This window comes from Lutra lutra, chromosome 5 (genome assembly GCF_902655055.1).
Source record: "Lutra lutra chromosome 5, mLutLut1.2, whole genome shotgun sequence".
Classification (NCBI taxonomy): domain Eukaryota; kingdom Metazoa; phylum Chordata; class Mammalia; order Carnivora; family Mustelidae; genus Lutra; species Lutra lutra.
The window spans coordinates 156,214,356-156,240,090 of NC_062282.1; the positions used below are offsets into that span (position 1 = coordinate 156,214,356).

The 25,735-nt window shown below is 37.0% G+C and overlaps 1 protein-coding gene and 1 pseudogene across 1 annotated transcript; one reads left to right on the forward strand and one right to left on the reverse strand.

Annotated features, from left to right (window-relative positions):
- Positions 1–7,084: 7,084 nt before the first annotated feature.
- Positions 7,085–14,197, reverse strand: LOC125101256 (olfactory receptor 2G2-like). Its single transcript, XM_047731834.1, has 2 exons — positions 13,995–14,197; positions 7,085–8,021 (listed from the first exon to the last, which is right to left on the reverse strand). The coding sequence occupies exons 1-2, from the start codon at positions 14,195–14,197 to the stop codon at positions 7,085–7,087; spliced, it is 1,140 nt and encodes a 379-aa protein (XP_047587790.1).
- Positions 14,196–24,943, forward strand: LOC125101257 (proline-rich nuclear receptor coactivator 1-like; annotated as a pseudogene).
- The last annotated feature ends 792 nt before the right edge of the window (positions 24,944–25,735 follow it).

Consider the following 25,735-nt stretch of genomic DNA (forward strand, 5'->3'; position numbering starts at 1 on the left):
TTGAAGGTTTTTAAATTAGTTCTATAGAAAAATTATTAAACTATAAATATTGGCAGTGAATGCAGTATTTCCACAACTTTTCTCTTCAAATCTTATATCTTCAACATATCAAATAGGGAGTAGAAAGAGAATATTCTAAACAGGAACAATTCTAAAACTATGGAATGTGTAAACATATGTATCACATTCCATGTGTAAACATATGTATCACATTCCATGTATATGTGCCTAAATTAGAGGAATTCTGTATAGTCATATGTCCCTATATATGCAGATACACAGGAAGCTGCTCAGAGCAGTGGCTTATAGGAGTGGTAGACCTCTGGGAGAGAGATGAGATTTTGCCATTCACCATTTTACTATTTTGACTTGTGTAACACAAATAGTAATTGTTCAAATATGAATAAATATTTTTCTTATTTTAAAAATAGAAAAAAGATGAAACATGAAAAAAGATCATGTTTAGCAAGTAGTTTAATAAAACATGCCTCAGTTTTAAAGTATATAAAAGTGTATCTAATATATATTAAGCCATGTTCACTACAAATAAATGCACTTGATGAGGAAAACCCAAAAAAGCATCCAGGGGAAGAAAAGAAGAAAGAAAGAAAGAAAGAAAGAAAGAAAGAAGAAAGAAAGAAAGAAAGTTCTGTTTATTCAGGAAACAATAAGCCTAGATCACTATGTACATCCAAAGGTGGGTATTTAAGAAATATAAAAACACTGGACCTAGGTTTTGAACATTTAAAAAAAAAACAACTAAAATACAAAACAAGACCAAGGACAAAGACAAAAAGGAAAATGTGCAACCTTCAAGAAACAAAAGTTCAATGAAGAACATATACTTGCAGAAGAATTTTTCCAAAAACCAGTATAAATATTTGGGAAGCAAACAGTAGTCCTTCACACTCAAGAAATTTAAGACAAGGATGTTACTAAAACAAATGATTCAAAACAGTTTATTTTAAAAGGTAAACTGGCTGTAGAAATTGATTAAGGACATATAGAGCAATTACATCCTAATTTGTACTAAGGAAGTGAAAACTAAGCTGAGTAAAAGATATGCCTGAGTAACTTGCCCAGAATGGAATAAAGGAGAAAGAGGGAGTTACAATGAAAGGTGACATGAAGAGTTAAAAACATAATATATTGTAAGATTTTCAGTTAGTAAATTTTGACATCAAACACTCACAGTTTAACATTATGAAAGCTAACATGCAAGCTAAAGTTCTAATTCTCACAGTTACTTTATAACTATATGTCAATCTACAATGAGACATAGACCTACTAAATTCCCGTAAAACAAACATAAAATACACAACACACTGGTCATATAATAAAGTTTGTGTTATTGACCAGGTATTAAGCTTTAATGAAACACTCAATTATGTGGAGAATAGGAATTTCTCTCATTATATTCTCTAACTCATTGCTGTGAAACTTAAATATATAATAGAAATTTAAGTGAAAGAGGGTGCCAAAATTTCAATTGGGGATTATTAAATAAATTTTTTAAAAATTTGAATATTAAAATGTAAACAGAGTTTTAATACTTCCTTTAAATAAGATAAAATGAGAAAAAATAAGAAATAAGTTAGAAATATGTCAGAAAATAAAATCTAGTAAAAATAAAGATAATATTTTATATAGCATAATAAACAAAAGTAATCATGAATATTAATATAACATCCCCCAAAAGTATAAAAAATAGCATATTATAGTAACACAAAAGTAACAAGATAATTTTTAAAAATATTTCAGAAACAGTTTAATAATTTAATAATTCATATAAAAGAACAAATTAAAAGGCTATATTGTAAACTAATTGTATATTTTTTTACAAAACTGTAAAACACCTGCATTACAAAATACTATCACTGTTTTCTTAATTAAAGCAGAAAATATCTATAAAGAAAGACACATTTCCTTAAATATGCAGGGATACAATGGAAACAATGAGATTGTCTATTTGGGAACCAAATAAATCGTGCTAATCATTGCCTCTTTTACCAATATTGAAGAAGTTTCTTTCAAAGTCCAACCAACTTCCCTTCCAGTTCTCCCAGATGCTGACTATGCCCCATTATGCTTCTGTTTTTCCTTTCTGTGCAGACTAGTCTTCCTTGCCATTCAAACACACTGTAGCCTGGCCCCTAAACTATCATATAAAGCTGAATTTTGCATTTGACAACTGAAAAGACCTTTTAACATTAGGATTTTTAGTCCCTTTGTCTAGACCCTACCCATAGTGACATGCAGCATCCCATGGGACAGGGTTCTCTACACCTTTGCAGATAATGCTTTCTGTTTCTCCACAGTCACTCACCACTTTTAAAGACCACTAATAGTGCCAACCTCAGAACATGAAATGATCCTAATCAATGCAATTTTGGATATACCTCTCATCTATCTGCCTTAGAATATAGTAAACCTCTGGGTATTTCCATATCACACGGGGTCCAGCCTGATTATCATATCTGATTATCATTGATAAAGCCTATGCCCCCTGATTGTGCTGGACACCCCCATAGCCGTTCACCCCCACTTGGAGCTTTTTCTCCTTTAAAAACCTATTCACCAGATTCCAGCTCTAGAGTCACCTTCCCAGTCTGCTATTCTAGGTTGACCCTATCAGAAATGCTACATGATCACCAGATTTTGTGAATCTTACCTCCTTCTCTAAGTGGAATTATTTTCACTTTGAGAATACTGTGCCCTCCATTATTTCACTGTGTGATTGTAGGGCATGAGTTGAAAATGCTATTGTAATGATGAGCCCATGTATTCTAAATGTTGCTATGAACTATTTAACCTGCTACTCTGTTCTGGCAGACCCCCCCGCAACCTCTTTTATTCCTTTCTAGACCCAACTACAAAACACAAAACAAGAACTTACTTTAAACATACTAAAAGCAATTTTCTCATCCAAATAGAATAAATCTAGGCCAAAGGACACAAATATTGTCAGCTAACTAGATGTACTTTTTAATACAGGAAAAGTTGCACTCAAAAGCAATTTTTTTAAAAATTGAGTTCAGGGTGCCTGGGTGGCTCCCTGGGTTAAGCCTCTGCTTTCAGCTCAGGTCATGATCTCAGGGTTCTGGGATCGAGTCCCACATCGGGCTCTCTGCTCAGCAGGCAGCCTGCTTCCCCTCTCTCTTTGCCTGTCTCTCTGCCTACTTGGGATCTCTCTCTCTCTCTCTGTCAAATAAATAAATAAAATCTTAAAAAAAAATTGAGTTCAGAGGCACCTGGGTTGCTCAGTTGGTTAAGCAACCAGCTCTTGATTTGGCCTCAGGTTGTATTCTTGGGGTCATGGGATTGCCCCGGCATCATGCTCCCCACTCAGCGGGCAGTCGGTCTGCTTCTCTTCCTCTACCCCTCCCCAACTCTCTCTAAAATAATTTACTAATTAAAAATTCTTTTAAAAAATTGAATTCAAATGTTCTCTCAAAACAAGATAATTATGACATGTGCCATGAAAGGAGGGAGCGTGCTGATGTAAAATACAAGCATCTTCATTGTCTATAGAATCAAAGATAGCCCCAGAGCAGTTCAGGAGACTGTGGCTGCAAGTAGACAAAGCAGCAAAGAGGGTGGTAAGTGGACATACATGCCATATATTGATCTCCCTTCAGAGCCAATTTTTTCAGGAATTTATTTGTAGTCAGAATTAAGATGAATTGGTTGAGCAAATAATGTATATCCTCAATCAATTCCCTTTTAATTCAATGAGATTGTCACCCTACCCTGGTAAGATGTTTCACAAGTGTTTATTAAATGCAAAAATATTTGGGTGGGAATGATTATTTTTTTCAGTTTGAAGAATATAGAAGAATCAGGAGTGAACAATTTAAACCCAGTCTTTGCTGCCTTTGAGCAGAATATTGGGTATAAGAAAGAGAGAGAGAACAAAATGAAAAGAATTTTATGAGATATTTCCTGTTTAGTTGTGAATAGTCAAAGGCAACATGAAAAGACTAGTTTGAAATTCAGCTTCACGATTCTGAGTTGCTTTAATTTCAGTTTGATCTACATGCCATAAAACATAGAACCTGACCATAAATGTAAATATACCTATTTCAGGCCAAGAACATTCATTTGGCCTCAGGAGTTACTTTCTTGTCTGCAGTATCTTCAGCTGCCTGTGTCTTGAGAGGAAATAAAAATGTGTCCCCAGGTTAAGATCCCAGAAAGGACTAGCTGGGAACCACATGTAAGATTCTAAGAAAAGAGGAGTCTGGGTTGTTGTAGACTCCAGTCACTGACTGCCCCATAAACCAGATAGCAGTATGCCCACAAAGATGATACCTAGATCTTCCCACTGTCTGGAAAGGTATGCAAAAATGTTGAAGCTATGGCAGAGAGTTAGGACCACAGGTAAAGTCTGACCCTCAGCTATGCAAAGTAAAACTTTACTTTGCAATGTAAAACAATGGCTCAAAAGCTACCTCTCTGGGCCCTGAATCTCTCTGCAACAGCTCCAAAAGTGGTTAATCCTGATCCATGCCATATGTGGTACAACATGGAAATGTTCATGCCAAATAAGGTAAAAAAATAAACAGTTTCTAGACTAAATGTCAGGACTTGCCTGGGAACATGTCAGAAGAAAGTGAGCTAACTTAACCTCACTGACTCCACTTCTAAGAAAAAGAACTTGGAAGTAAGAAACCCAGTGACTTACCTCTGCGATGAGGATATGGCTTAAGCTAGGAAAGAGAAAAAAAAAAAGTCCTGTTGATGTGACCTAGTCATGTCCCTAGAAGGGTTAGAGATTTACCATCTTCCCTCTATGGAAAATGTGTAGCTCATTAAAATGTCCATAGGAGAGGATGCTGGGACATGGTCATGCACAAGAGCCCTGCAGTCATAATTTCCCCCTATCATGTAAGGATTCACTAAGACATCAGGAGCTTACCTTGCCACTTTCCAAAACATTACCAATTAAATTCATCCTGATTATCCCATTGTAATGCAAGAGGCAGTAGAAAAATGTTATCTTTCAGTAATCACACAGAATTCAGAGAAATAACCTCAAGAGTAAGTCCCTTGAGTAACCAGCTCACAATATCATGGTGTCTATGGACTGAGCTCCAATGGGACACCAAATGCCAGACATTATTGCACTGTGCTATTCTCACTCTAGTAAACGGTATCTTTACAATTATGAGCAGAAAAATTAATAATTCTATTCTTATTTATCACATCTACACTTAACATTTAAACACTTTAATTGCCCTATAGAAGTAAAAAAGAATTGTTGCTCTATTGTTACTCAAAATAGGAGAGTCCCCATTTTTCCGAGGTTATCTAAGTCTCTGATCATGCTTATCAACAATTCCCAAACTCTGCCTAAGAAATCTTTTCATTTCCCATATGTTTTTTTAGATCATTAAGCTCCAGTTTACTTGGAGTTCAGAGATGTTTGTGCACTCCTGAGCACAAAGAAAAACATTCTATTTCCAACCATATCTTTATATTCTGTATATCCTCTGGCTCTTCTAATAATTTTAAATAAAATGGCCTCTCGGTTATCTAAAGTGTATTGTACCATTTGAAGACTATTTGGTTCCTGTTATAAGCTGTCAGCCCTTTAAAATTCACCTGTGGATTCTTTTCTTTCTTATATACATATTAACTTATTTGTAACTTAGCAAAAAACAATATAAACTCTTTCCTCCTTTTCCCAGTTGGTGTGCCACTGTTTAGATAAAGTTGATTTGCAACCACATCAATTTAGTAACAAATATCCAAGTAAAATAAAAGCACATAGCCATTAAGCTTATAGCTTGAGATAGATTTGATTTTTTGCAACCAACTTGCTGAAAGTGAAATTTTCCCCCGTTAATTACTTATTTTGTTAAATATTAGATACTATCAGATAGTGAAAATCTACCAATTAACTGAATTGAACCACTAGCATATAAAGGTACTGTTTCCTTCACATCTGTGCTCTCAATGTCTCAATAATCGTTGGACAAATAATTGCATTTCTTAAAGCAGATAAGACAAGCATAGGTTCCACAGTGCATTAAAAATTGTGTGCACCTAGTAATGTAAGATAGAGGGTATAATGGAAGATGTGAGCAATTAATTAAATAAATATCTCTCCATCTAGTAAAGAAGCCATCTCAACAGTATGCAGGTAGCAGGAAATTAAAATGGAAAGAAGTGGGTAAACTAGAGAGATAATTAAAAGGTAAAATTTACAGAATTGTGTATAGGTTACATACAGTTGGTGAAAGAAAGGGCAGAATTTAGGATGGTGCATGCTTCATTTTGTGATATTGAGAATAGTGAGAAAGAGCCAAAAGCAGAGAAGCTTTTGACTTAGTTATCATGTGCTCATTTTGAAGTTGTTTTAATATACCCAGGTGGAGAAGTAAAACACATAGCTGAACATGAGACTGTAGATAGAAAATACAAATCCAGAAGTCACCTGTAAATATATTCTACTTTAAATTATGACTAAGTCAAAATGTAGTTGCCATTCTCAAAAACCTACTAAGGAGAGAAATACAAAAAATCAGAAACTTGTCAAACAGGAGGGAAAGTGCTGGAATAGAAATGAGCTCAGTGTGTGATGGAGACTTGACCACAACTTCAGGGTCCAATAATCCACAGTCTGTTGAAAGAGCAATACCACTGAAGTTGAACATTTCTTCTTTCTGTTTTGAGCAAATAGTTAAAATACCTTGATCTCTGCAAAATAAGGCATAACAATACCCATCTAGCATACAGTTGTGTCTATTAAATACAATAGACTTTATGAATAAACCTTATTTAAAGTCAAATGCTTATGGTAGTGATCTAATTTTAATTTGGGTTGTTCAATATTACACTTTCCAGTTCATAGATGGTATAAATGTTATGCAAATTGTTCAGGTCACACAGCTATTATGTCATGAAATGAGCATTCAAACTCAGGTTTGTCCAACTCAGAAATTCAAGTACTACTAATTTTTTTCTAATGAAACCCACTATAGGTTTATGAACATAACCAAATAATTTACTGAGTCATTATCCATTAAATTAATCAGTCATAATAACTGCCTCCTAAAAAATTCTTGATAATCACGTTTCACTAAGTCAAAGTTCTCCCAAGAATTTTTTTCAGTGCTGCCTTCACTTCCTTGTTTCTCAGGGTGTAGATGAGGGGGTTTAGTATGGGGGTCACCACGGTGTAAAAGAGGGAAACAAACTTTCCCTGGTCCTTGGATCTACTCTTGGCTGGCTGCAGATACATGAAGATGATGGTTCCATAGAAGATTATGACAACCATCAGGTGGGAGAAGCAGGTCCCAAATGCTTTGTGCCGTCCAATGGCTGACTTGATCTTCAGAACTGCTAGGGCAATGTGCCAATAGGAGATCAGGATGAGTGACAAAGGCACCACCAGGAATAAAACACTAGCCACGAAGAGCTCTGCCTGGTTGAAAGTGGTGTCCACACAAGCCAACTTGATGAGCACAGGGACCTCACAGAAAAAATGATCCACTTGGCAATGCCCACAGAAAGGCAGCTGCAAGGTGAAAGTGGACTGTATGAGGGTGGTGGCCACCCCACTGAGCCATGCCACAGATGCCAGGATGTGACAGAGTCCAGGGTGCATGGCAAAGGCATAATGTAGAGGATGGCAGACAGCAATGTAGCAATCATAGGACATCACAGCCAGGAGGACACACTCTGTGGATCCCAGGGCAAGAGAGACATAGAGCTGAACCACACAGCCACCATAAGTGATGGACTTATCTGAACCACCCAGGTTGACTAGAAGCTGAGGAATAATGCTGCTGGTGAAACAGAGGTCGAGGAAGGAGAGATGGGAGAGAAAAAAGTACATGGGAGTGTGCAGTTTAGAGTCCAAGAGGGATACTAGGATGATAGTGGTATTGCCTAGGAGTGTCATCAGGTAAAGAAAAAAGATTATCCCAAAGAGAACCAGCTCTAACTGAGGCCGGTCAGAGAAGCCTACCAAAATGAACCCAGGGAGTGTGCTATCATTAGTCCACCATATTATTCTTTGATTATTAACTCCAGAGTGATAAAGTCACATTAAACAGAAACTGCAAGGATTTTATGTAAATTCCTTCATAATTAAGACCTAAGTGTTGAAAAATAAGACTTCGGATGTAGGTAAAGAGAATATCAAATGAGATGCCATTGATTATCCCACGAAGTGGCATACCTGGTGTGTTGATCATAGGTTTTCCATCTACCTTGAGGGCAAAACAAAAGTTAAAATACATCAAAGATCAGGTTTACCCACTGTTTTGTCAATACCTTTCTTTCAGTATAAAGGTAATGGAATTGTGTAGGAAATATGGGAATTGCAAACACCATTCCGCATTCTCAGAATCTATCATATGGGTGGTCAAATTAGGGAGGAACATAATGAAACATGTCAGAATGTGCAAGACATCACCTGGGTCAGCAGTGTGGTATGAGAATGCAGAGCAGGGAGAAGAATCTATAGAGGGAAGGTTGAGATTAAGTTCAAGGATTAGGTTACATATTATTCTTAAAAATGAGAGCAATCAAAAATGATAGAATTGCACAATGTTAAGAAGTATAGAAATGGAGAGTACACTATAGAGTGTCATTAAAAAGAAAGGAACTAAATTTAGGGTGTGATTATTGCATATACTGGCTATGCTATATAATAGAATACGATATTTACAAGGTAAATTTGAGTCACTTTTCCTTTTCTTTTTTTTTTTCAAAATTTTATTTATTTATTTGACAGACAGAGATCATAAGTAGGCAGAGAGGCAGGCAGAAAGAGAGGAACAGAAGCAGGCTCCCTGCTGAGCAGAGAGCCCGATGTGGGGCTCAAACCCAGGACCCTGGGATCATGACCTGAGCCAAAGGCAGAGGCTTTAACCCACTGAGCCATGCAGGCACCCCACACTTTTTCAATGACCATAAACATCAGTAAGCATTATTTGGATAGCAGAGGTTCTTGTTAGGAGGGTTTTTGTTTGATTTGAATTGTTCTTTTCAAGATAAATATGGCTACACAATATAGATTTGGGGGTGGTAACTAAAGAGATGGAGGGAAGCGGGATGGGTGAAATAGATGATGGGGATTAAGGAGTGCACCTCTCATGATGAGCACTGAGTGTTGTATGGAAGTGTTGAGTTACTAAATCCTAAACCTGAAACTAATATTACACTATATGTTAACTAGCCAGAATTTAAATAAAAATTTGGGAGAAAAAAAGAAACAATATAGAAGATTTTTAAAAAGAAGACCCTCTAGTCCAGAAACTATGTAGGAAGTCAATGTAACAGTAAACAACACCATGTTACAAATTTGGAATAGAATAAAGGCGATGTAAATAGAATGCAAGAAATGCTGCACAGCTAAATGACAATCAAGATTTAACTACTAATGGGATATAAGACAAATGAATAGGAAGAAGTTAAATTATTAAAGTTTTACATATGATGAAAAAGGGAGATCTAGTAATTAAGAACAGCCTGCATTTATTCAGTCCCAAGTCACCTGGTGATGCCAGGAAGAATCAGACTGATAATTTCTACAGAGTCCTAGAATAGGATTGATGACCATTGTTTTGATGTACTCCTTGGTATAAAGACTTGGACCCAGAGTCTCACTTAAGCTGTGACGCATTGGTAGCAGCTACTCATTTGATACTCCCCACAATTTAGACTCTATAAAAACACAAAAGTCATATATATCTTATATAACCACAAAAATTGCATAAAAACATAATTAGGGAAGCTCAATTAACATAAAGACTATTCCCAGTCAAAACTCTGCATGTCTGAAGAACAATATGGCTAATTAATAATTGCAATCTAGGGTGGTTGGGTTATGGACATTGGGGAGGGTATGTGATATGGTGAGTGCTGTGAAGTGTGTAAGCCTGACGATTCACAGACCTGTACCCCTGGGGCAAATAATACATTATATGTTAATAAAAATAATTAATTTTAAAAAAGCAAATACAGTTGAAAGGAGTTCATTAAGTTCATTAAAGTCCTAAGTCTTTACTCTGAAGTTATGTTTCAACATCCTATTAAGATTTTAAATTTTTGCTAACTATATTTCTTTATACCACCAAGTTTGCCATCTCAGTTCAGGTTTTAAAAATTTTGTCTTCTATGGTATGAAATGAACTTAAAACTAGTGTCCTTCCACCAGAACACAACTGAAGCCATATTTATTGTGTTTAGATACACATGTAATCATTGCCACTCCCCATGTTGATGGAATTCTATAAAGCATGATGAAAAATCAAAGACTTTGGTAACAGAAAAAGCTTAGGTTTAATTCCTGGTCCTCCGCCTTTTGGTTGTGCACCTGGAGTAAATAAGTAGATACTGCTGAGCTTCGGTTTGTCTGTCTGTGACATGGAGATGATAAATAGTTACCATTTATAGGGATAGTGTTAGGACTGTAGGAGATGGCAGCTCAACAATACCTGGGCGAGAGTTGAGCATGAAGACGCATAAATAAGTAGTGTATTCAGTGTGTGGATCAGGATATTAAATGTAAGTCCTTTATATAGCTTATAAGCCCCTCAATATTTGCCTAAACCTATCTTCCCACCTTTTGATGCCTCCCTCCAAACCACAGAAGGAAATACTTCCAGTTCTCCAAACTCAGAGTATGGTCTTCCATTATCAGATTCTGTCATTGGCTGTGATTTTCATAGTATTCACTCATGGCATCTGCTCAGACATTTTTATGCATCCTTTAAGACTTGGTTCAAATAACAAAGATTCTGGGAATCTTTATAGAAAAGTCACCTTTTACAGTTCATTTCCACATCGCTCTGTAGGTATTTCTATATACATTGTAGAATTAAAGGATATTGAATGCTATATCTCACTTATCTTGATGACCTTTAATGCAGCATAGTCACCAAAAAATGACTATGAAATCAATATGTGTGTATGTGTATAAATAAATGAAAATAAAAATGAAGATTTTATCATTTATTTCATTATGTATGTCTTTTATCTTCCAACATGAATACTGATCTTTTATCTTTATCATGGATTTTATTAAAAATACAATATACAATTAATAATATATAAAATATATTATAATAATAGAATATATAAGAAATCCATGATAAAAATAAAATATCTATAAAATATATGATATACAGTCATGTGCACATATTTTATTTAAACACATATTAATATATAGCCATATGTACACTATATTATATTAAAATAAATGTAATGAATATATAATATGTATTTTACATATAGAAAAATAAATGATAAAAATAATAGATAATAGATGTAGAGAAATAAAACTTTGGAAATAGCTAAAGAGAAAGGGTTAAAATAGAGAATATAAGGATAAAATAAAAGAACACATTTAGGGGGGCGCCTGGGTGGCTCAGTGGGTTAAGCTGCTGCCTTCGGCTCAGGTCATGATCTTGGAGTCCTGGGATCGAGCCCCGCATTGGGCTCTCTGCTCAGCGGGGAGCCTGCTTCCTCCTCTCTCTCTGCCTGCCTCTCTGCCTGCTTGTGATCTCTCTGTCAAATAAATAAATAAAATCTATAAAAAAAAAAAAGGAACACATTTAGGTTAAGGTCTTCCTTACTTTTTCATCACTGTCAAATGTATTTATATATAATTTATATATACATATATATGTATGTAAAATTATATGTGATTGTCCTACACTGCTCTATTCAGCCATACACACACAGAGAACATATTTTTTTCATTTTTACAGCAACAAGTTTTAAGATACATTATAGATATTAGATGGATAATTATAACTTAACTATTTTCCATTGGACATTTTGTCAATTAATGTATCCATCAGTATTTATTGGATACATACAGTGTTCCAGGACCTCTGCTGGGTATCAGGCATATGAAATTAGAAAGGCATGAATTTTGGGGTGCCTGGATAGCTCAGTCAGTTAAGCATTCAGACTTGATTTCAGCTCAGGTCATAATCTCAGGATCATGAGACTGGACCCCTACATGAGGTTCCACATCCAGTGAGGAGCCTGCTTGGGTTTCTCCCTCCCCCTTTGCCCCTCCCCCTGCCCATGCACACTCTCTAAAAACAAAATAAAAAGGCATGAATTTTGCTATCAAGAACCTTCTTGGCTATCCAAAACAGAAGAAAATTTTAAAAATATAAGCACAATAGTAAGTTTTAAGTGCAACTAAATGGCAAATCTTATTCCATTCTACAATGACTAATAGAAGGGAGAAAGGAGATGAAAGAAAGGCCTCAGAAAGCAGATTTGAGTTTTTAAGATTATGAAGAGTTCTTGATTTGGACAAGTTGTCCCAGGAGGAAAAGGCAGTCTTACTGATGATGCAAAGTCTTAAAATAATTGGGCATCATTTTCCATCACTCGTGGAGGTTGTGTGTGCTGCTGGAACTGAGATTATAAGGGATGGAGAGGAAAAGGGGAAGACTAAAACCAACTAAGATTGATCTTAGGCCATGCTCTTTAGGACTAGAAATCCAAACAACATTTTACAATGAAAACTATATGGAAAATTTTACCAAAAGGAATGTTATGAAATGACTTTAAAGACATCAGTGGCTGAGTGAGACTAACGGGATCTGAAATAGCAGGATGGGAAGGATATGGATATAGGGACTACTGACCTCCAGTTTCATTTCCGACTTTCTCTGAACCAGTGTATGTCTTTTTCTAAAAATAAATGCATCTCATTACTGCTTTTGAACAGGACATTCTGATACAAGAATTCTGAGTGGGTTTTCTGTTTATCTACCAATATGAATGTCTAGCTCTTCCAACCACATGTAAATAAAATATTAGCCAAGGATGTCACTCTTCAGACGTTCTAGTAGGAAGGTCATTAGGTGTAAAACAGCCTCAGGTCATTTCTATGAATGCTCCCTGCACCATAGTCACACACAGACAAGTAAAGAAGTATGCAGGAAGGAGAATAAAATTAGGGGGGAAAAGGTACTAGACATAAGGCAAACAATAAAAATGTAACAATGGTTTAACAGGTATCATCAATAGCAGTACAGAGAGAAGAACATATGATGCATTTCTGAGAGTTAAACCATAATTTATGCAGTTGTTCTTAAACTTTTTAGGGTTCTTCAGGATATCATAACTTGAAAGCTCAGATTAACAGTTTTTACCAGCTGTGTACATCAATGTTTGTCTGCATTCCCTACCTAACTCAAATACCCTGTTACATTTTCCTCCTTGCTGGAAGAACATGTGAGTTTATCCAGGGGAGTGCTACCAATTGGGTACAAAGCATATCCATTTGGAAAGTGACCTGAAAGTGAAGGGACAACCTGGTCTGTGTCTGAAGGAAGCAGTCAGTAGCATATCCCTCTGAAGTCTGAGGTATGGAGAGAACCTCCAGGGCAAACGTCCAAGTCTGACTGCCAATCAGGCACTCAGAAATAAACCCAGCACTACATGCTATATGCCTAATGAGTCAATGACTTCATCAAAAATCAATGAGGTACTATATGTTTGCTAATTGAATTTAAATTTAAAAGAAGAAGAAACCCATTGGTGCACCTCACATTGCTGAACATTTTCCCTCTGCGTAAAAATGCAGTTTCCATGCTTTGCTGCAGGAAGTTTCCACCAGCTTTTACTTTTCTTTTGGAACAGAAGAAAGGTGTTCTGGACTGTTAATGCTGTATTTATCCTGAGAGAATGCTGGGACTACAAACTGTGCTGCTGCCCAGGGATTAACTAGATGGATGATGAGCCACGAATCCATGCTAAGGTTGATTACTAAACTCCCTCACTAACCTTGGGAAAGGATTTCATGTCCCTAAAACTAAGTATCTCCCTATGTAAAGCAAGGATAGTAACATCGGTTTCTGCAAGCACTTAAGACATGTTGTCATGAAGAATGATAAATACCTGAGCATCTGCATTGAGAGTCAACAGTCTGGCCCTGAGCTCATGGTGATCGTGGTATTAGGCACAGTTACAGAGTGCTCACTCTTCACCTCAGATTCTGCTCCAAGTACCTATCTTCTATGAACCCACTGAATCTCTCCACAATGAAAGTGGGGGCGTTACTATTCCTATCAACACAGATGAGGGAACTAAGACTCTGAGTGAAGCTGACTTTATAGGCAAAGCCAGAATCTGAGCCCAGGTGCTTGCATTCCCAAGCCCCTTGCACTATTCTGGCCTCCTGGATTCCTCCTGAGATGGAAGAAATGGACATGCTTATAAATGCTGTGCAAGAACCAATACCTTCTAAATCAACTCTTTGTCGTGCTATTCATAGTGCTTTGCTTCCTCGTAAGCTATTTGTTTTAGTGAATGATAGTTCTGTAATTCTGTAATTCACAGCTTTGAGCTTCCAAGGTTGTGCTGGTCACTTAGAGAGCTCTCAGATATTTCATGTTTAAACACTTGTCATTTATACCACAAGACTGCAGACAGGACACAGTGTCTCCTTGGTGATGTAGCAATTCTCATTTCAAATATGCATATCCAAATGTGCTGCTTTGGGTTACAGAAAGAAAGAAAGTTTATAAAAGAATATGTGGAAAAGGCCAGTGACAGCAAAAAAGGAATTAAGGGCATAAGAAATATAATCTTGAGATAACTGGCAGATATGATAGTTTGCATCTTCTGGAGCTGAAGATACTTGCCTAATCAGCTGAGGAATTCTGGCATAAATAAGGCCTATGTTTAGGGTTTAATCTCAAGGTGGTGTCTTTAGGTTCAGAAGTGTGCATCACAGGACAATGCTTGGAGAGGGGTGGCAGTCCAGAAAATGTTTCTGTTGTTCCACACAATGGACCCTAAGTCACAATGTCTAAGCATATTTTACTCAAATTAATATATAATGGGGTTATCTGGTTAGATTTTGCAAAACACTTAAACATTACTTATGGGAGAAAGCGGTATTGGAAAAATCAGCAAAGTCACTCTTGAAACCTAATGATAAAAAACTTCATGTATAATTATTTCTCTCAGCTTCCCAGTGTGAAGCTCATAGCTGACCCTTGCTGTGATAGGAAACTCTCATCATTCCTGCAAGAAACATTTGTTCTAATCTTAGTAACTAGTTTTCTTCTTCTTTTTCTTCTTTTTTTGACCACCCCCCCTTTCTTTCCTGAAGTAGAAAAAAAGAATAGAGAATAAAATTGAACTATGCAAGGACTGAGTTATAAAAATTTGATTCTTCAAACTGATGGTCACCAGAACAGAGGTGGGTGGGGGGATGGGTTAAATGGGTAATCGGAATTAGGGAGGGCACCTGTTGTGATGAGCACTGGGTGCTGTACGTAAGTGTAGAATGACTAAATTCTACACCTGAAACTAATATTACAGTGTACATTAACTAACTGGAACTTAATAAAAACTAAAAACAAAAACAAAAACAAAGAACCTCAAAAAGGGAAAAAAATAAAAATTTAATTCCTATCAGAACCCAAATTTAAGCATTCCACAGGGCAGAGGGAATCTTTGCTACTATCTCATCTAAATGGTATACATTACTATAAAGGACGTACAATTTAAAATACAGTGTTTTGGAGCACCTGGGTGGCTCAGTCAGTTGAGTGTCTGCCTTGGGCTCAGGTCATGATCCTACGGTCCTGGGATCAAGCCCTGCATCAGGCTCCTTGCTCAGCAAGGAGCCTGATTCTCCCTCTCTTCCCCCGCTGTGCTCTCTTTCACTCTCTCTCTCTCTTTCTCAAATAAAATCTAAATCAATCAATCAATAAAATACAGTGTTTTAAGCCCACAAAACATAAGAAGAGGACTTTATATTTTCATAAGTTTACCAAGGGTATGGGACTTTGGAAGCCAGTCAGTATGCAGTCTCTCACAAACCTGCTGGCATTTTTCCATTGGAAATGCATTACCCAGTTACCTTTTCTCTGCTCCATGGCAACATGAGTCCAAACAATCTGCCACCAACTCATTGTAGATTCTTAGACTCCTAGTTTCAACTCTATATGCTTCTGTTTTCAACTCTGGAAAAAGAAAATGAAAATTGAAACAATTTCCGCATATGCTTTAAAGAAAAACTAAAATCATTTCATTTTTAAAACTGCAAAGTTATTGTAACTCAATGAACTACACATTATATATAAATTGATGGGCCACATATGAAGATTTTGCAAATGCTTTAGAAAGCTGCTCTGAAGCAATAAAGTTATGATCATAATTTGGTTGTAATTTTTAATGAACTCCCTCACATTATCCAACTCTAAAAACATGAACATTTCCCTTTAGTCAGCACAGTAGTCCAACCAGAAAAATTCTAAGAAACATCCTTAAAAGTAATCCTTTCAGATGACATAATATCTAATTTTGAAGAATTTCCAAAAAATGCTACTTTTAGAATAATCCATCTTCAGAGCAGTACAACACTTGTAGTAGGTAATGGTGTTCTTCCTCCTTGGTGTTCAGAGGATAGACATAATTTATTCTGAAAATGCCAATTTCCCTGAAGTGTGGATTCTTGCATACTCTAGAGAGAGGTCATGGGTTGGTCTCCTGGGTACCAGGCACCATTACAGCATAGGAAATTTCAGTAGTATTTCTGGAAGTGCTCAACACAATTTGAACACATGCAGTCTTGCATGCACCCAGCCAGCCAGCTAGCTAATGAGCCCTCTGTCCATCTTGCCATGTTAACATGTCATTTAATGATTTCTCATTAGATTCTAAAATATCCCGAAGGGTTTTTTTGTTTGTTTTTTGTTTTTGTTTTTTACTTTTGTTGTTGTTGTTTCAAGTTTTTATTTAAATTTTAGTTATGTGTGGTGCCTGGATGGCTCAGTCAGTTAGGCATATGCCTTTAGTTCAGGTCATGATCTTGAGGTCCAGGGATTGAGCCCCACATCAGACTCTCGGCTCAGCAGGGAGTCTGTTTCTCCCTCTCCCTCTGTGCTTGTATGCTCTCTTTCACTCTCTCTCTCACCTAAGAAATAATTTTTTTTTTTTTTTTTAATTCTAGTTCGTTAACATATAGGAGACTATTGGTTTCAGGTGTAGAATTTAGTGATTCATCATTTCTACACAACTCCTATTGCTCAACACAATAGGAGATTACTTTAATACCTGTCACCTATTTAACCTATCCCCACCTCCCACCTACTTCTCCTCCAGCAGCCCTCAGTTTGTTCTCTATTGTCAAAAGTCTCTTATGGTTTGCCTCCCAAAGTTCTGTTTGTTAATAGCAACTTTAATAAACATACTAATGAGAAACAATGCAAATAACCAATAAGACTTCATATTTCTATACAACAAAATATTATTTAACAAATAAAAAGGGGAAAATTATGGATATATCTTAACACAGTACAGGGCCCAGCATGATTTGTCTTAGCTTGCTTACTCAACTCCATTTGCCTGTGTTTTGTGTTGCTTTGTTTTGTTTTATATTTCTCACATTTTAATTTGTTCCTTATTTTGGAACATTTTTAACTGCCCTTACTTAACACAAAAATGTTTTTCTCAGTCTATCTATTCTTCACACTTTATTCCTTACACATACTCTTTCCATAGTACCAATTTGAAACAAATTTCTTTTTTGTCATGCTCTTTATTTTTTTAAGAGCATCTAAAAACAATTATAAAATTGTCCAACCTGTTTTTTTAATTCCTGGCTATGATCCTAGATTCTGAACTTTGAGATGGTGTCTTAACAATTATAAAAAAAAGTGCACTAGCATTTAATTGACTGACACATAGCAGTTGTGCAAAAATTACTCTTAAATGGGATAATCATTTTAATTTACCTTTCTATACTTGCATAATTTCCACCAAAATTTACTTCACATTTGAAATAATTTTATGTAAGCATATGATACTTAATAATCATATATACCTTATGTTATTAAAGACAGGTATCATGTCTTACTAATCTTTTAAACTTTCTATAGTAATAAATGCATACTGAATTAAATTGAGTAGTAAATGAATGAAACTGATTCAGGAGTTATTAAGCAAGATTTCATTCCATGGTTATTTGAGTATCTATCTTCTAGCCTCTTCACCAAAAAATGAATATGTAGCAATGAACATGCTCTCAGGCATATCATGGGATAGCAGAAGAAAGATTACATCTATTGTAGAAAGTCAATACAATGTCATATTAGCATGTAAAAAACAAAGAACAAAAATTTAATCTAGACTCTAAAAAGACAAAAGAGCTATCTGAAATAGGAATGTTCACTCTGAGTTTGAAAAAAGAAGCAATCGAAAGATACGAGGAAAGAAAGTGAGGAACTGTGCAAGAAAAATATACAGAATGGACAAAATCTCAGAAAAAAAATATATTATTTTTCTGCAAGTAGCTTTGCAAGATGAGGGATAGAGGGGCCAGAAAGATAGTGTATGTATAGAAATGTAGATAAATACACAGGACTATAGGAAAACATGACAGATTAAAAGAATAAATTTATCAGCCACTTTCCATGATAGTAATTAAGGCATTTTAAAATTTTAATCAAAAAGCTCAAGGAGAAGGGAGAAAAAATTTTAGATTTAATATAAAATATAACAAATTTTATTGACACATGACAAAGTAATTTTAAAAGTTATATGGGAATTCAGTAGGATGGAAAAAGTCAAGAAATTTTTGAAACACAAAACAGTTCATTCACAAAAAAATTCATTCTACCATATTACTAAGACCTCTTAAAATAATAATCAAGAATTTGCAATATAAGAGCACTGATAACTAGATAGGTCAACAGAAGGAAGAAAAATTTAGACACAAGAACATGCATCTACGATATGTTACAAGTGCACAATGGAGATCAGTAAGGGATTTTTTTTTCTCCTTTAAATGAATAGTTCTAGTCCCATTGGATACATAAATAAAAATAAAATTGCTAAAAAGTTTGTTTGGAATGATGAAAAAGTCTGGAAATGGGTGGAGATAATGGTTGCACAACATTGTGATTGTTTTTAGTATCACTAAATTATACAATTATAAATGTACATTCTTATTTATATATACTTAATCTCAAAAATTTTATTTTGTATATTTTACCTTCATAAAAATAAAATTGCACAGCTATCAATAGTATGCCTAAAATACCCTATATAGCTATAAATCTGAAAGAAAATGCAATAAATACAACAAATACTAGAATTTATTATTACATCTTACTTATTAAGTAAGATTTTAAAAAATAATAAATAAAATGAGATTGAGACATTTAATGACAGAACAATCAAGAAATTCTGCTCATTAAAAAAGTTAAAGGAAAGCTATTTGACTTGATATTTATAACATAAGTACACAACAAATGACTTGTATCCAGCATACATAAACACATCCTAGAAATCAATACAAACATAAAATCCATAGGAAATATGTTCCAAATAATTAAATGTGTACTTTGGAAAATAAATCAATCAATAAAATAAAGGTCTTCAAGGGAAATATAATTTAAAATAAGAACATGGTTTCATTGCACATCTATCTATAATATTTACCAAAATTTAAAAGACTGACAACATGAAGGGCAGACAACAATGTGGAGCATCCATCAAAAATGTGATATAATGATGTTGAGACTTACTATGACCATTTAGGAATTTTTTAGGCATTTTCTAGTATAGTTGAACATTGGTAAACATGATTGCCCAGTAATTCTATATCTAAGAGTCCTAGAAAAACGTGGCCACATATGCATAAGAATATACATGGACACATTTATAGCAGGATTGTTCAAAACTATTAAAAACTGGAAAAGCCAGTTGTCTATCAAAAGTTGAAGGGATAGGAGCTCTGATTCAAGATGAAAATTAAGAAGGTCTTGAACTCACCTCCTCCCACAGACATACCAAATCTGTCACTACATATGAAACAATTCCCTCTAATATAAATCTAAGAACTAGCTAAGTGATACTTACACATTGGGCAAAAGAAAGAAAACTCACATCAAAGATGGTAGGAAAGGCTGAAACAAAGTAATAAATCTCATCCTTGCCCTGGTGACCCACAGTTGGGGTGAAATTCACAACATCTAGGTTTTTCCTGATGCCTGAAGTGTTGTAACCCCACATCAGACACCCCAAATATTAAGACCTGCATCCAAAAGATGGACTTCTAAAACATCTACCTTTGAAAGCCAACAGGGTTTGCAACCATGAGATCCACAAGGTTTTACTAAATAGAGAAGCATTCCTTAAAGCATTGTAGCAGACTCACCCTTGCCATCCTCTCAGGACACAGCACAGAGGCAGCTGCATGTAGTTATCCTGCGAAAGGGACTCTTTGCTTATCTCAAAAGTTTTGGCATAACAGACAAGCATCTAATTTAACACATATCTAGAGACCAACTGAAATATTTTATAAAGACTGAAAAGCCCAATAGACACCATGTTCATACTTTCCCTCTGTCTTGCTCCAGGTCACATGTATTTCATAGTTGTGGCCAGAGACTCAGGTTTCTAATTAAGCACACACCTAAGGGCCAAGGGTAATCCTCTCCAGAGACTTTGGAGGACAGGTACCATCTTCACATTCTTTTTCGGCCTCACCACAGGGTACCAGTGTCTCCCAGAAAGGAGCTTATACACATTCCAGAGTCCTAGTGTCTGCAGCTTCCACCCAAGAAGTACCCATTAATTGCCTGACTCTAGTGGCCAATGAGGCTTTTGTTTATGGTCCCTCAAGACTGAAACAAACAGAATAACACATCTTAACCAGCTACTACCTCAGGGCACGGCACAGAGGCAGCAGACAGAAATGGGGTCTTCCTATGAAAGTGGCTTATTAACTTACCTTCATAGCTGTAGTTTGAGCATGAGGCTTCTAATTAAACACACATCTAGGGATTAAACATACATTAATTAAACACACATCCAGAAACTGGGAAGGCCGGCAGACACCATCTTCATGTTCTCTTTCTGCTCTGCCTCAGGTTACCAGTGTCTTCAAGAAAGGAGTTTCTGTGGACAGTGGGTGACACAGTTTTTGTGGGTGCCTTCCAGAGAACACATCCCTTAATAGCCTGGTTCACGGGTCAGTGGGGCCAAGATGGTAGCAAACAAATAAACAGTTCATAACTGACTATCACCTCAGGAATTAGTGCAGAAGAGAGAGGAAAACATCCCTCTTAAGTCTTTCTTTGAAAGAATATTTGCATACCTTAAAAGATAATGCATGAAAGTCCAGTTTTCAGTTAGCCTGAAGCAAGGTTCTCACTGAGATTCTCTCCTTTGGCACATCGAGTAGTCTTGGCATATCCCCAGCTACTGAGAGCCAGTAAATCAAAGTAAACTGCTTGGACAATTACAGTGGTTTGAGAGACAATGAAAGTTAGGGCAAGGTTGCATAATAAGAGATTCAACTTCTACATGAGGCCATTCCTCATAAGACTATGGAAAAGGGCTGCTTTATCTAGTACACAGAAACAAACACAGATATTAAATAAAAATGAAAAACAATATAAAAGAATAGGTTCCCCAAAAAAGATTTTAAAAACCTCAGAAAATACCTTAATGAAATGGAAATAACTAATTAACATGATAAGGGAGTTCATAAAGATGCTCAGAGGCCAGATGAACAATCCCTTTGATTCAATGAACTGAAAAATTCGATTCAAGACAAAGTGAGAATTTCAATAAAGAGATAGAGAATATGAAGAAGTACCAAACAGAAATCATGAAGTTAAAGAATAGAATAACTGCACTGAAAGAATACAATAAAGGGTTACAAGAGCAGTCTAGATGAAGCAGAAGAAAAGAGTAAGGAGTTTGAAAACATGGCAGTGGAACCCATTCAATCAGAGCAGAAAGAGAAAAAAAAAAGATTAATAAAGAGTTAAAATAGCTTAAAGGATTGATGGAACAACATGAAGCAAGCCAACATTTACTTTATAGGATTCCCTAAAGGAAAAGAGAAAGACAAAATGGGCAGAAAACTTATTTGAAGAAATAATATCTTAAACTTCCCAATGTGAGGAAGGAAACTAACATCCAGATCCCGGAAGTTCAGAGTTCTAAATAATATAAACCCAAAAAGGCTTTCACAAAGACATTGTGCTTAAATTGCCAAGAGTTAAAGGCCGAGAATCTAAAAACAGCAAGAGAAAAATAATTTGTGGTAAGGAAACCCCCAAAAGACTATAGGTTGACTTTTTAGCAGAAACTTGACATGCCCCCAAAGAGTAGCATAATATATTCAAAGTGCAAGGAAAAAAAGAAAAATTTCCAACAAAAAATACTCTATCTAAATGTTGTCCTTCAGAATTGAAGGAGATATAAAAAGTATCTTCAAGTGAAAGTGGAAAAAAATTATCACCACTAGACTGACCTTACAATAAATTATATACAGACTATTTGAGCTGAAAGAAGGATGATAATTTGTAACAAAAGAAAAAAAAATGGACGTGTAAATGTCACTAGGAAAGGTTACTATATAGATAAAAATAGTGAATTAATCACTTGTAAGTCTAGCATAAGGTTTAAATGAAAAATGTAGCAAGAATAACTAGAACTACATACTTTGTCGAGAAATATGCAAGGTAAAAAGATGTAAAGGGTAACATCAAAAACAAAAAATATGTAGGAATAAATCAAATATAGAGATTCAGAATGCATTCAAATTTATGTTGTTATTAACTTATGTAGTCTGTTATACATACAAGTTTTACAGGTAAGACTCAATGTAACATCAAAGCAAAATCCTAAAAGATAGAAAGGATTCTAAGTATACCACGAAATAAAAATATCAAACCACAAAGAGAGAGCAGAAGAAGAAAACAGTTTCTAACTACAAAACATCCAGAAAACAATTAACAAAAAGGCAGTAAGTACAGACTTATTAGTGATTATATAAATGTAAATGGAGTAAATTGGACTTTAGAAAGAAAATAGTGGCTAAATGGGATTAAAAAAAAATAAAAGATGCTGTTTATAAGAACCTTAGAGTGGAAGATTCTCCATACAAATGGAAAACAAATGAAAGCTGGGAAATGTTTATAGCAGACAAACAGATTTTGAAACAAGGACTGTAAAAACAGATTTGCCTCTCTGCTAGTGCCTGAACTGTGGTCTGCCCTCCCCTTGGGCTCTCTTAGCAGGCCCACCAAGGGTGGCCACGGACTTCATCTCTCCCTTCTCTCCCTGCTGAGCTACTTCCTCCTGGAGCTAGTGATGAAGTTCCAGAATATAGGTTGGGTTTGGTGGGGTAAGGTCCAAAGCCGATGACCAAGAAAGAATACTTGAGACATCTTTGGTGCAAAATGGTGGTTTATTAAAGCAGGGGGACAGGACCCCTGGGCAGGAAAAGCTACTGCCCTGGGTTGTGAGAGGTAGCAGGTTAAGTACCATGGGGGTGGGGGAAGTAAGGAAAAGGGAGGTTTCAATAGAACTTTCATATGCTAAAAAGGACCCGCAACATACTGGATACCAGAGGCCTTTCCAATACCAAGGTCCTTTTGCCCTCTAGCAAGGTATTAACATTAAGATGGGTGGGAGATTCCTAAAGAATGTCACAGATGATCCTCCCAGGAGTGGTGGGTTAGGGGGTGGGCTGTGGGGGGGTTGCAAGGTGTCAGCTTTTGCTTTGTTCTCAGCCAGCCTTCTGTCCCCTCATCACTAGGACTGTCATCTCTGTCCCGCAGCACAGTGGGAGCCACTTGTCTGGGTGGCTGCCTGGTGTCCCTGGCCTTTCCCACCCATGGTTACTTCAGGGCCCTCCCGATGGTGGCCACGGCCCTGCCACCTGGACCCTGAATCCTGGACCTCTGGGCACTGCCTGACACCCTTTACCTCTCTCACTTCCTAGAATGAGACGGTCCTGGGCTGACCCCACAGGCTTGCGCCCCTGCAGCTCTGTCCAGCTGTAGTCTAGCTCCTGTGGGAGGCACCCCTCGGGCAGCGCAAAAGAAGTGGTGAAAGAAGAGGGTGCGGGCCAGCATGGCTGGACAGCTTCCATCAGTACCATGGGCACGGGCAGGTCCTGGAGGGCAGGCAGAGCCCCTCAACTGGCCTAGTGCAGCACAGGAAGTCCCACACCAGCTGGCCAATTTAGCCCCTGGTCCAGTCCTACAGCCGCAACCCAAATTGAGGAAGTGAGTCCTTTCCCTGGGCAGCTGCTGCCTGCCGCGCCCAGCCAACCTTCGTTCAGAAGAGAGGTTTTACATTAAAAAATGGGAAAATTGGAGAAAATTGCCATTCCCTATGTCCAGTTTGTTCATGGTATACACTTGTGTGAACAACCAAAGATAAGCAGACAGAAAAGCAAATATAACTTACCACTAATCAAAATCACTATTCAAAAAGAAATTGTAAGGTTTTATAGGCGAGATAAACACGACACCAGGTGAAGTGGGTGCAAGGCAAGATTTATTAAAGGCACTCTCCAGTGAAGGTTCAGGGCTCAGGTGAAGGGGAGCCAGGAAAGTTGCACAGGGAGGAGGTGGGCACCCTCAGGCCAGGTTCCTCGGGCCAGGTTCCTCGACTCTGGAAAGCAGAGTGGGGGAAGTCGCACTGCACTGGGAGGGAGTTGGCCGGGGGTCTTTTATCTGTCTCCTGCATAGGCATCGGGTTACCTATGAAGACATGACCTGGGCATACATCCTTTGGGAGGGAAAGTCAAGGGTTAAGGGGGGAGGGTAGGCTGGAAGACTGCAGGACCCGGCCATGGCGGTGGTCATTTCCTTTGCTCCTCCTGCACTCCCGGAGCCTGCCGACCCAACAGAAATGAAAATAACTTTTGGCAGGATTCTGCTTCATCTGACAGCTCCAGAAGCAGAAAAAAAAAAGGAAGGCTTTTAAAAATACTGAGAACATTAAAAATACACATTTGAAGAAATCAGCATTTCTAACTGAAGTGAACCAAAAGGAAAATTATGCTGGGGCAAAATTTAGTGATCAGCCTTCTCCTAGTGTTCTTCCAAAAGCTCCCAGTCACTGGATGGGAAACACTATTTGAAATTCCAACCAAAATAGGGAGTTGATGGCCATACACTTAAAAATGCTCCTAAAGGGGTGCCTGGGTGGCTCAGTGGGTTAAAGCCTCTGCCTTCAGCTCAGGTCATGATTTCAGGGTCCTGGGAGCTAGGCCCACACCGGGCTCTCTGCTCAGCAGGGGACTGCTTCCCCCTTCTCTTTCTGCCTGCCTCTCTGCCTACTTGTGATCTCTGTTTTTCAAATAAATAAATAAAATTTTTAAAAACTGCTCCTAAAAGTTCACACTTAGATCTCAGATCACAGTATGTCTTGTAAAACAGTTTTCTCAAAATCTCTGGACTCTCGAAAATTGGTACGGAAATGGAAATTTGCCTTGTAACAAACTGTAAGGACCTATTTTATATTTTTATTTTAGCCAGAGGCTTCCATTGATGTTAAACAATAACTTTGTTGTTTAACCCTTAAACAGTCCCTGCTCCCCTTCCCCCAGGGAACTTAAAAACAAGTCCCAGAAACCAGCTTCAGGTGTGGAGGCCAAGAAAAACAAGGCTGTACCCACTTCAGGTCTGGCCCTGACATAAGTACAGCCATCTTGGCAAAGCAAAAGCCGGCACCTTGCACTGTAAGAGTGGGTTAGCATAAGAATGGCCATCCTGAAGGCCGGGAAGCCATTTTACTGAGTGTCCCTAACAGGCCAACACTGTGTATACCACCAGGGTGGTTAGGTGATGATGCCACAGGGACCAAATGTTGAAGAAAAACAAATAGTTAACTTGCAGAGATCACAATCCTGCTAGACCAGAATCGCCCTTCGTTTGCAAATGTCCAGGTGATTTACAACAAAAAGGCCATCTTTTCAATG

Coding starts and splice junctions, on each gene's coding strand:
- LOC125101256 (XM_047731834.1), bottom strand. CDS start 14,197: ATGTCCATTTCTTCCATCTCAGGAGGAATCCAGGAGGCCAGAATAGTG. Junction 8,022..13,994: donor AGTGGGTTCATAGAAGATAG/GTACTTGGAGCA, acceptor TAATAATCAAAG/AATAATATGGTGGACTAATG.